Below are 13,405 nucleotides of genomic sequence, written 5' to 3'. Positions count from 1 at the left end.
ATTGGCTTTAGAGAAGAAAATATAAATAATTCCCTATCCATTGACTCTTAAAAGACGAAATTGGAGGACCCGCGCGAAATTGCCTTTTCATACAAACATAGTCCTCATTTTCCTATCTGGATATTAACATTATTGAAAATATGTTGACACAATTTGTTGTACATATTTTATGAGTTAGGAGCATTTAAAAATTTGTACGAAATCTGTTTCCTCTCCTAATTTTTACTACTTATAATCAAAAAATCGAAAACAGTCAAAGGTAGGGGCATAAACTATGGTTAATATACATCCAATTATGTTAAAACGTTTTCCATAATGTTAATATCCAGAGAGGAAAATGGGGACTACGTTTGTATGGAGAAACGGCCGTCCCCTTTCCTCTTAAGGCGCTCGCATATTATACAAGGACCATTCAACGCAATGGATAATAAAAAGGATTCCTCCGACCTATCACAAACATCGTAGAAAACTTCTATGCCTTTCGCACCTTATCATAACTATATTACAATAAAACATTTTATGTACAGTTAAAAACCTAAGTATTTTTACAGAGGAACAAAAAAACTTGAACTATTAGACCACTAAACGTTCATTTCATGTCGCACGGTTCGGGCCGTAGATTTAGCAGGTTGTCTATCATCATGGAAGTCTTAGCGTTCTTCTGAGTGTCACTTTGCGTCTCAAAATCCTGCAGGCTCTCAGTCGTTTTCGGGGGGTAGAAAGCTGATATGGGATCGAAGGTTGGGCATTCAGTTCGCTCGCTGTCCCTGCTCCTGGATCCGAAGTATTCTTCTGACTCTTGGAGCTCGCTGGAGCTGGTGACGGCGTCTTCGGGGACTTCTCGCTGGAATCGTTGGAACGGATCGAACCGCTGGCTGGGCAAGTACGGCGGGAAGCCGTACGGCGAGGATCAGGCGGCCGCCAGCTGTCTCCACATCGTGTGTCACATACTCGCCATGTAAGGCCAGGAGAACGAGCTCCCTGACAGCAGCATATCCCTGATCAAGGTTTCTATGGGCGTCTTCCCTACGAGCCTCACGAAGAACAGTTGCTCAATGACTTGGGAGCTGACGGTTCGGAGCGAGGGCAGTCGGAGTAAGAGTTTCCCGAACCTTGTGGGCTGGTTCGGGTATTGACTTCTGCAGTACTCTTCGAGGGCGCACTGAGACTTTTCTTGTAAACTCTCTATGTGGGACACGTCCGACAGGCCGCAGGCATCTGTAAAAGAAACGTCAACTTTAGGAAGAGAAAAGGTACAACAATATTCTTAAACTAATTTTAAAGTCGTAACATACTACAGTGCAGTGTGCACTGCGACCATGGTGCGCCGCACCCATAAGTGAGAGCGAGTAACAGAGGGCCTACCGCGAACCACGTTCGACGTGTTACCTCCCTATTACACTTACGTACGAATTTACAAGTGCGACAGAGAGGCAACATGTCGAACGTGGTTCGCGGTAGGCCCTCTGATATCTTTTTCTCGCGCACCGTGACCTTGAACGGTGCGGTGTATATGTTACGGCTATTACCTATGGTTAACATATCAACGGATTAAACCTAATTCCAACAATAGACACCATATTTACGTTTATTTGCTAATGTAACGTTGAAAATATACAAGCACCTCGTAAATATATCCAGAATATCGCATCAGGACAAAAAATACGGTTGTTTTGATGTAAATTGAGCATTACTCTATTTTATTTCAGTTTAAATGTTTTTATAATGTACTTCCGTTAACAAATGCACGAATTAAATGGCATAGAAACAGTTATGATGCTCGTTCAGTAAATTGTTTGAAGGGTGGATAAAATATACCTACATACAATACAAGGCAGACGAATCTCCGTATCTAACATAGGATTTTACATAATAATAATAAATAAACTAGTTACTTTTAGGGTTATTTACATTAATAAACTTATCGCTTATCTAAAAATACATATAAAAAAAACATTTACATGATACCTATTACACAAAGTCGTATTAAAACCATTATTTTACCGATTTACAAAACAGCTACTGGTCACATACTAACAAATATCTACTAGTGATTTAGTACTAATGACAAATACTAATTTCGTGTAAACGTAGCATAAAGGGCAATTGCAAAACTAAAGTCAAAATTATATTTTATGCCAAGTCACGATTGATCGACACTTAAATTCATGTTGTCAAGCTTTATAATATAAATGGGATTGCTCAATGAAACACCAACAAACGACAATTTCCACTTGGATGCATCCGAATGAATTGCATCACTCAAAATTTCGATAAAGGGAAAAGTTTCAGAAACAAATCTACAAGACACAAATGTAATCCTTCCCCCAGTATAAAAACTGGTTAAGCGCGAACTGAACTCTCCGGGACGGGTTCATTTTGTTTAATTTTATTTACTGTGGTATTTAAAAAATCTGTCACTGTCAGTAGAGATTGAATTAAGTATGGTGATGTAAATTGGACATGTCAACCCTAATCATCTTCGATCAACACGAAAGGGATGCGGCATTCGCACTATTTCCCCTCTGCCTAGGTACAAGATCAACTGATCTAGCGCGGGTAATAAAACTAGTTGCGCTCGGATTTTTAACTAGACCGAGCCCAGACGCGCGAGTGATCACAGCAGCAGAAAAAATGCCTAATTGCTCGGTTTTTTGTTGTAAAAAGAGGTCGGGGACATCAAAGTTACAAAAAGAAGGTGTTACATTTCACACGTAATATTTTTTTTACATGTCATACGTTTAATTATATTTAAACACAATTATTATATTTTAGTCTCATGTAATTGCTGGATTTATCGATTTTTCTCGCCCAGTACAAATCGCGGATCGATCGAGCAACAAATCCGACTTCTCATCTCTTGACGAAAATGTGTTAGTGTGCGTGTTGTGACACTTGTGACTCGTCCGTACACAAAAACAGATCGAGGTGTGCACGATTTGTCTGTGTAGGGTGTCATTTTCTATGTATTTGTGTCGTCTTTACAGATTGGATTTTGTATGCAAGTGTGTGAGAAGTGCGACTGTGTGCACGTTCCCCCCCGCGAAAAATGGCAGAATGATTTGAATGTCAAGATATCGCTTGGGCCTATCCCTTCCGACCTGTCGGAAGCCCGTGTTGATCGAAGCTAATCATAATCATTTATTTCTTGAATGTGGTACAATAAAGATGTAAAAAAAGAAACAATTTTTGAACAGCACATCCTGCCTGAATAGGCATAGAAATATTGAATACCTACTACCTATAACTATGACTAGATTCTTATGACCTACCATGCAGCATGCAAAAGTAATACACGATATTTAAATACTACATTATACTATAAAACCTGCGGCATATAGTCTAAAAATTCTTTCAATGAGTAAAAAGCATTTTGTACCAAAAAGTCCAACAAATATTTCTTAAATAAAGATTTCAGATTCTCTTATTAATTTGGGCAGCTTATTATACAATTTGGGTGCCATGCCATAAACACTTTTTGCACGCAAGGCTGTTTTTGATTGCTGATATGAAATTTTGTGTCCCTGCCGCGCACTATTATAACCCTACAAAAATTCTTCGAACAAACTCTGCTACTGTTGACTCCTGGTTGACGGGTGATGGGACAGTGAAACAAAAAAAGTCTTTTATTTATAAGATTACTTCATGTTTTTTAATACATAGAGTTTAGTTTATTTAATTTTACTGTAAATCTTATCGTCTTTTTATGTCCTAATAAAGTTCTGTCCCCCCAAAAAACAGTATTTGATCCTACACATAACTTATTTTTTTTTTCAATGTATTGAATAACTTTGAAACGATATAATAACATGTACACTAAATTGGTCCTAACTGCAGGCAGACTCAAGAGTTTCTAACTTTCGTTTAAACATTTTTCGGACCTACGGAACCCCAAAAACCGCAGATAATAACCCGTGAACACCCCTAATCGGATTAGGGGCTGGCTACATTTGCGGGCGACATTAATATATTTTTATTGTGGCTGAAATGATGCGAACAACAGTGTACAGACGTCTGGCAAGACATAATTAGTGTTATGGAATAATTAGATTGGTCTACGTCTTATGTTTTGTAATTTGTATTTGGGAGATACAGTTTGGCCAGGGACTGTCTCATTTCAAACATAAACTGTCTACAGTTTAACACTGATAAAACTTTCACGATTTTTACACATTATTAAATTGTACAACGCGCGATTAAGTCCCGTCGTACAATTTAATAATGTCTACAGTTTGGCGAAACTTTTGTATACCTAGACATATAAGTATTTTTTTTAGATAAAAATAATAAAAAAAATAAGACAGAATCATACTGTGTTTGTTTTACGCTAGCACCCAAAGGCATGAGTAAAGTTTTTACGGTTTCGTACCCAAATGGTAAAAACGGGACCCTATTACTAAGACTCGATGTCCGTCTGTGCTATGTGTCTGCCTGTCTGTCCGTCTGTTTGTCACCAGGCTCTAACTTATGAACCGTGATAGCTAGACAGTTTAAATTTTGATGATGTATGTTGCCGTTTTTTGCGTAATAGTATGAAACCCTTTGTGCGCGAGTTTGACTCGCACTTGGCCGGTTTTTTAAATTCAACAATCAACAGCTATAAAGATAACGCCAAGTTCATTTACCAAGCAGCAAAATTATTTATTGTTAGTACAATTTTATTTATTTTACTCCCAATATTTCCATACGCCTTACTCGGGTGGCCATCAATTACAAGCAGCTGTGACCATTTAACGGACAATTAGTACAAGTGATCGCAATTGTCTCGTTGCGTCATGTCCCGAGACGGTGGAAGGCGTGGACACATGAATTACAATTAATAGATTCATGGGGAACTAGGTTAGATTCATTGTAAGCATCTGTCGAAATCTTGGGCGTTTGTGGACTTGGCTGTGCACTACCGTGCGCAGTGACGTCGGGGGTAAGATTTCATATTTGTGCGGGTAATAGAATTTGAATTTTGAATCTGTACTTATAATATACTAGCGACCCGCCCCGGCTTCGCACGGGTTACCCTAAACCTTCCTCAAGAATCACTCTATTGATAGATGAAAACCGCATGAAATTCCATTCAGTAGTTTTTGAGTTTATCGCAAACATAAGCTACATATAAAGAGACAGATGCGGCTGGGTACTTTGTTCTATCATCGCACTATATATATTGGAAAAAAAAATAAAAAAATTCTTTGAATTTCATGCCTACACTTTGTATTGTATCTACTGATATACATCAAAGAGACTAATCCCCTTGATATGTATAAGTTAAACATTACTTATTCATATAATTATTTACATCACTTGAACATCAACTTATTTTCCCACAAACTTCAATCTCACCGATCCCAGATTTATTTAAAAGTTTTAAAACCCTACTATTCAATAACCAATATCTACACCATACCGAAATTTAAACAGTACCTATATATTTGATTTTATCTTTCAAAACACCAACGGTTAAAGAAGTTAATTTTTAAACTCCGAATAGCCTCAAGTAATTAAAACGACCAGTTGGTCTTTATAAATCCTTAATGAGAAAATTACGTGCTTCATTCCCTCGCTTACGTTTTCATTGGTATAGATTAGGTATCTAATATTTAACGATGACAGATATGTAGGTATATTAGGAAGTTCGTTTCGTAAATGTAAAAGTAAACAAAAGTTTAACGTTTTAACTCCCGCGTTTTGTACACATATTTAATTACTATAGTTTCATTGTTTTTACCTTAAATTCCGACGCTTCAGTTGAGTTGCAATTAAACTGTATCGCGGTAGCTTGACCAACATGTACTTTGACATATGATTCATGGAAAAAGCTAATAAACGTGTTTGTTTTGAGATACCTTAACGTACATTTTCCTTTAATTCCAAGCACGAGTGGTACAGTCACCTGCATTAGTATATTACTCTCCGAAGGCCGTAAAAATATATGACACGCTCGTATGTTCCTACAAATAAGATCGTGTCAGATATTTTTGTGGCCTTCGTTGTGTAACATATTATTGCAGGTGACTGTACCATTCAAGATCATTTATCGAAACCATACCTAGACTAGAACTCTGTCTGCAGTTAATCATGCTGGATGGGCCAAACTCGTGGTCTTGGGAACAATTGTTCATTAAAATCCATAACGATTTGATCAACAATTGTCTACAAAACATCAATTAAACAAGCACTAATTCCATTGACCAAGCCCCCTCACCTCTCTGATCCCCCGATTCAAAAGGTATACGCTTTGCTACAGAACAGGGATCAGTATCGCCTGTTAACCCTGCGCCTAACAATGTAATAACTTGGTGCCCTGGTGAACGAACGAGTGAATGAATTGAATGAATGAAACGATGATGACGGAGGTTTGCAAGAATGTGTCAGACAGATAAATGAGGAGTTATTTGTATTGGAAAAACAAAGAGGGAAAAACGTCTAAATTCGGATTTAATCCATTCTGGACTAAAAGGAATTTGAAACTTCGAAGTACCTAAACTATGTTGAAAACAAAAAGACTGTGGAATGTTTGACTTGTAATGGCGCAAAAAGCATAATATACAGAAAGAAGTGGAACTCCTTAAGTTAGTGGAAACACTAATGAAATGATAAATTTTAATATGAATATATTCTACACGATTGTAATGAAAGGAAACGGATTGTACCTATATGCGTAAATATATTATTTTAATAAGGAAAATGAACTAAAACATAGTAAACATAAGGTTCATATATATGTGTACAGCAGGTACTGTTAACAATGTATATTCATAATACAGTGTACCCCGAAATGAATCAGTTTCGTCGAAGCAAGCAGTTAGTGGCTTAAATAGTATTGATGGCGGGGTTAAACGATGCGACCTGCTGAATCAATGTCCCATCAGCATTAATGAACTCCAACGAATGAGCTTGGCGCCGAATTGGCGATCATTTTCGTCATCAAACCCAAGAGATTTTATTTAGCATACTTTTTTTGAGGCAAATCGTTATGGTTTCAATTCTAAAGCATTTTTAAAATACAAGTTTTTATGATGCAAACTCTTTCAATGAAAACGAGATGAGCTCATGAGCTTGAGCTCGATCTGTTTTTATTTTTATTAGGAGTACTTTGGGAACGCAAGCTTAAGGCGCATATAATCAACGGTTTCAATATTTTGTCCCCGATTTTGTCACACTATGTTTGGTTTCCAAATACAAACGCAACTCGTGTTTTGCTATCAAGCAAGATATCTTTGTAAATCAAGGCTGAAAAGTAGCAGGCCTTTGTCCAGCAGTGAGACATTAAGAAATTAAAAAAATAAACTTTAGTTTTCATGGGTGTACAATATAATACCTACACTTTCATTACTATCGGTCATGTCATGGCATCTAACGAGTTTTAAATCCTTTATCTTCTTGCATTATGAAATCTGATTCGGATTAAGACAAAAGTGTTGGCAGAGGTTATAGGTCTTTGTTATTCAAACAAAGTATAAAATATATACCTACATATGTATGTATATCTACATCTACAATTGTAATAAATTGTATGATTTCAAGTGTCATCAATCGCTTGCTTTCGATACATAATGTTCAATTTATCGTTCATTAGAGTAAAGGGTGATAATCGAGCGAGTTAAATCGAGCCCGCATTCGTTTCATTCACTCATTCATTCATCGTTCACGCTCTATCTTTTATAAAATATATAATTATCCCTTATTAAACTATATGCGGGTTACAGTTTTTATGCTTTTTTGGGGTTATGATTTTTTAAGACAGTCTAACCAACTTGAATATAGTTTTGTGACAATCTTCTAAACTACAAATAAATAAATAAAAACAAAATGTTTTTTTTTATATATTTGATACTAAGACCTGTTTGACCTCTGATAATCTGTGAATATTAATGTGATTTTTTGACTGCATTGCAACTTATGCATGAATTTGTAGAATGTAGTTAAAAGTAGGTACTTATCTAAGAGCTAATCTAAGCGCCTGCGATGTTTTTTATTTAGAATTTTCTATAAATAACATTCTGCCACATTCTACTATCAATAGTTTAAATTCTACAGTAATTCGATCAACTGAATACAAAATCCGTCAATGCCTCAAAGAGGCGGTTACTCAAACACAACATAGGCGGTACACCGGGCAACAACCAATATCTAAATCTCAACCTTACTTCACATATCTTTAAGGATGAAATTAAACTGGTCTCATAGATAGACTGTACGACAGATGTTTACTTTGCAAACATTAGGATGATCTTGTAGAATGGAATAGCGGGTATTAGTGTAACAAAGGTGTTCGTACAACGTTATGAATGCCGCCGCAGCAGCGTCTTTTGAGAACATTTGTTTCCGATATCGGTTTTTCTAACGGTAAAAGTAAGTTTGTTTTTGAATGTCTGTTAGATCGTATCTTATTATAAGTGACGCGGACATGAGTATCTCTGAATGTTTTTTTTTAATACACGGCCTATGCTTTGTGGCATTTGATACTAAGGCTTGTTCATGTCCATGAAAAAAAGGGCCACTGATGGTTAATTAAGGTTTTTAACAGGAATGTAAATTATTTTCGTGTTAGAATTTAAGATGTCCGAAAGTTAAATGAATATGAACGATTCTTAAGTTCCATGTGAAAGAAAGAAAGAAAATACATTTATTTACGCCAAAGTTGTGTGTTTATTTATTGGGCTTATTTACTATCTAATCTGTCTTACTATCTAATTTGTATATATTATGGAAAATTAAATCTATCGAGACAAACCCTATTGATTTAACGATAATTTTATAATTTAGATTAAATATGGATGTTTTAATTACCTGAATAAAAAAATTAACTATAAAAAGTAGTTTTATGGATTTTACAATGCCATCCACTTGGATGAAATTAGCCTCAAAACACTCAAAACCAACTTTCTACCTCTATATTTCTTCTATAACAATGTGAAGACGATAACATAACCTATAATTTAAATCACAATACAGTTAACAATGGCTTCCTTACAATATAATCTCTAAGGAGATCGAAATAGCGAAACAAATTTAGCACCCACAATGGGACCCGGCGTTTGTCACCGAGATGCCATCTTGGTAATGTTTGTGTTCGAATCGAGACTCGATTTGACTGGGAACCAATGTAAATGTGAACTTAAAAAGGTCGCTTACACAGCTAAAGTTGCTAGACTTAATAGGGCTCATTTAGACTCGCATGCGGCGGGTTTCATTCATCATCATCATCTTAGCGTTTACCCCATATCCTAGGGTTTGGGGTCGGCTCTCCGTATCATTTTGCGCCATTCTTCTCTATTTTGCGTCATGTCAGGGCTTGCGCCTATCGTTCTCAAATCTTTCGACACTGCGCTCATCCATGTCGTAGGGGGCGGCCTCTGCCCCTTCTACTTTCGGGATTGCGGGTTTCATTACGTTGCGTTATTTGATCGGTCGGCTGAATTGTTGTAACCTCAATGGTCCGCAAAGTAACTAGAATCGCATGCAAGTTCGCGCGCCGTCAATTGCCCTTATTTTGACCGAGTAAAGCGATGGACTCCATTTCAGCTTGGGCATAAATGCTTTCGCATGTTCGGATGTTGTCTTGTTATCCTTTAGGTAGCATTTCTCAGCCGATTCTCGAGAAATTTTGTGAGGAGGTTCAATAATTAAGTAAATGGAATTTTTATGCCGATTCAGTTGTAAGATTCTTTTGAAAATGGTGGAGGCCGGATTCACGAGGTTTACAGCTAAGTAAGTAGCAGGGTAGATTGCTTGGTAGAAAAGGTGCTGGGGTACAAAAGTTCTTAAAGGCGGTCACGAAATAGGCCCACTTTATATCAGATCAAAGTTCAGTATTCGATGTTTGGGTTCGATATTCGAATGTTGACATTTTCATGGAAATCAGCCACCTGGCGGAGAAGAAAGGTAAGCGTGTACTGATGGTTTTTATATGGCTAACATTGTTGTAAAGAATTGACTTGATGAGTTCATAAAGAAAAATACAAAATTAACTTCCAACCCGAAGCCAAAGCGCCTGTATGATACTATGATATGACAACTTAACCACAAGAATTGTAACATAAGCTTAAAAAAAACACGGAATAGGTCCCCAGACCCCAGCGCACAGTAGCAAATAATCATACCTTTTAGCCTCACAACCGACAGCATGTAATTTTCATCTCGGAGCCGTCATGTTGCACGCGCCTAACAATCATTGCGACGTTTCTGTTGTGGTTCTATATTACAAATATAAAAGTCACCCTTTTTGCAATTTCTATCATTGTAATTATATTTTTGCGCAATCTATGATTATTTTTGTGCCTATTTTGTATGAAAGTAATTCTTTCATAGAAGTGTGCTATTATTTTATAATGCTAGTGTTTTGTAAATGTTCTTGATTGGTGGTCATATACGTGTATGTGGTGGTTATACATTACATTCAGTCGTTAGTTTTTTTCCTTAAATATTATTGTTAAGAGCTGTGTCACTGTCAAGCCTAATTTAATACAATTATTTGCGTGGTGAAAAAATTATGAATTGTTTAGAAAATGAAAGTTGCTATAGTAAAAGCTAAATAAAATTAATGTTGCTGTATCTATAAAAAAATATTATAGTTTCGGCAAACAAATGCCATTATATTTTTTCTAATTGGACGTAGTTTAGCGGAAAGGAAGGATAAATGAATGAAGTGACTTTTCTTTTTGACAGAAAGTTTAAATTTTATTTACAGATTTTTGTGGATTCCATCTTTTTCCATAAATTACGTACGTTTAATTATTGTACGTATTTTCACGAACTAAGGTAAATGTATAGGTCGACGCGGTCCCAGTGCATGTCATCTTGAAACTTATGTCATTGTCAATAGTTGTGGCAGCAGGGTGTCATCTATTGGGCATTAGCACGTCGAGCACTAGTACGTTTACCTTATTTGTTTTAAGTGGAAGTTCGCCGTATTCAAAACGGTATCAACTCGTATAATGATAGAGTTAGGGTCCTCATTGATTAGCGGTCAGGGGTGTCGCAAGTGACGTGTGCTGATACGATTATCCTTCCCCGGGGGATGAATGTTAAAAAAGTACAAATGAAATGTCGGCATGGGGACGAATTCGAGCATTTCAATATTTATTTGAATAGAATAGAATAAGAATAATTATTCAGGACGCTTATATAACAAAATGTTACAAGAACATGTCACAAAAATGGTTTAAAACGTCACTGAAAAGGTTTCCACTTAGCTTGGTGTCAAGGTATATGAATACCTTGAAGCTGGTCTTATATTTGAGTTTTATACCTTACATTACATTTTTAATTTGAAGTTTAGAGACACACAGGTCTGTTTATTATTTGGGTAAAAAAAAAACGAATACTTTATCTTCTTTATCTGCATTAGATGAAAGTAACTCAATATTTAGTTGGTCATGGCATGACTCACAATTCTCGTTTGTCCAAGACCTTTGACTCCCTTTTTGCATTTTTTTTTCCTAAACAAAATCATGACTCTCGCAAATAAAATACTTTGAACTTTGAATTGAAACTTTTGAGCGTTAAAGAGGCATACACTCAGTACCTTTATTTTTCTTGCCAAAGTAAGGTTTAAAATATATATATAAAAAAACTTAAATTCTAATCCGGAATGGTTGACGGGTAGAGAATGCCTTAAGTTGTAGGTACTACGTGTTACTACTCTTTTTTTTTAAATTTGTGCAATAAAGTTTAAATAAATAAATGAATGAACTATCCCCGCACTTGTCCCCGGATCTATCCGCGTCCCGCGTAGTGGGTCGAGCCAAAAGTCGCTCGTTAGATTGCGGTCTGGAGGGTCCGGACCGCGGACCGCAGTGCAGGGGTGCTCCCCTCATTTGCGGTTTGTCGCGTGTTTAGATGTTTCTGGCTTTTTTATTTTATTGGGTCTTTGATTTTTAGTGTTTATTGAACTTTATGGATTCTATTTTTGTACCTAATTCATTATACGCGTATTTAGCTATTAGAATAAAAAAATAGGTATTAAAGTTTAAAACTAAGGAATAAGTTCCTTACGCTACTTAGTTTGAAAAAAAAAATATTATCACTAGGTTTAAGAAATTGTAAATATTGTAATGTTGATAAAATGATGTAAATATTTTTTTAAATATATTTACATATTTTTATCCCGATGCTGTGATCTATTGACGCTGTGTGAATGTGAATAAATGTCTAATAATGTCATAAAAAATCTGAGAAAAAATAATACAAACTTTGCTTTATATATTACTAGCGATCCGCCCCGGCTTCGCACGGGTTAACAAATTATACATAGACCTTCCTCTTGAATCACTCTATCTATTAAAAAAACCGCATCAAAATCCGTTGCGTAGTTTTAAAGATCTTAGCATACTGTAGTGATTATGATTTTTCATTACATGATTTGGAGTCAGTCGGTCAAGCCACTTTTTTCAAGTTTCTACCATTTAAACATTGTTACAAATTAGGACGACCGTTAAATTAAAACCCTTCACACAAAAAAACTTCCCAAATTCCATAATTAAAAGTTAAATTTTCGAACGAAACGGCTCATTAAAACGCGTTTAAAAGTTTGCGTCGTGATTCCCCGCAAACTTTGTACCTGGTTAATTGTGGATATCTCGTATCTCCGGATTAAGAAGGGCGTATGTGTGCGGGCCTTTAGGGGATGTTAGGGCAATGCGGGTGTTCAGGCAGATCAGGCGAATTAACCAAATGAGGCGACACACCGGCATGGCTTGTTCCGTACGCTCGGATGCGAAAATGCTTCATTATCCTTTGATATATGGCTGTATTCTATTGGATGAGGGGAAATTATAGGATTAATGGATATTATGACATTTATCAGAGTGTTATTGAATTACAGAACTCGTCTGGTCAATGTAACATGCAGTCTTGTATTAAGTAGGTCACGTTAGTATTACACACGGACGGGTAGGTATATATAATATATGAGTCATTTTATTTCAAGCAGCGATTGATAAATTAAGTTGTACACAGGAAGGTACTACACTTTTTTTTGGGATTTTTTATGTTATTTCATTTCAGAATCACGGGCTCTTTCGATCCTGATTGGAGAAAAAAGTGTCCCAAAAATTCTAGACATTTTTCGTTCACCATTCCGATACTGTCATACAAAGTCTATGAAAAATGGTAACGGAATGGAAATGAAGATCTTGGGACATTTTTTCCATTAGGATCGTAAGAACTTCTGATTCTGAATAGAAATAACATAAAAAATCAAATTAAACCCATCAACAAAACTGTAAAATCCATTACGATATGACAAAATCTTTGGTACGGCAAATATGACTATGTTACTAGCAATTTGAAATTGCTGTTATATTGTTTTCTCTTATAATGTCGCTGTCACAGGAGATCTATCACTATAACTCACGATTCATCATAAAAAATCATCATAATGTAAAATTCTGTGATCAGACGAACA

General features: G+C 36.1%; 1 protein-coding gene across 1 annotated transcript in view; it reads right to left on the bottom strand.

Moving 5' to 3' along the window:
* Positions 1 to 384: 384 nt before the first annotated feature.
* The window catches only part of LOC134656340 (steroid receptor seven-up, isoforms B/C), a gene marked incomplete at its 5' end in the record, with an annotated part of 135,717 nt that continues 122,696 nt past the window's right edge, over positions 385 to 13,405 (bottom strand). The window contains one exon of the mRNA XM_063511855.1: positions 385 to 1,218. Within this exon, the coding sequence (XP_063367925.1) occupies positions 944 to 1,218 (275 nt within the window). The remainder of the gene's footprint in view (positions 1,219 to 13,405) is intronic.

The sequence above is a fragment of the Cydia amplana genome, chromosome 18 (assembly GCF_948474715.1).
Source record: "Cydia amplana chromosome 18, ilCydAmpl1.1, whole genome shotgun sequence".
Lineage (NCBI taxonomy): Eukaryota > Metazoa > Arthropoda > Insecta > Lepidoptera > Tortricidae > Cydia > Cydia amplana.
Note: the sequence above shows the minus strand (reverse complement) of the source record. Positions and strands in the feature narration are given on the sequence as shown.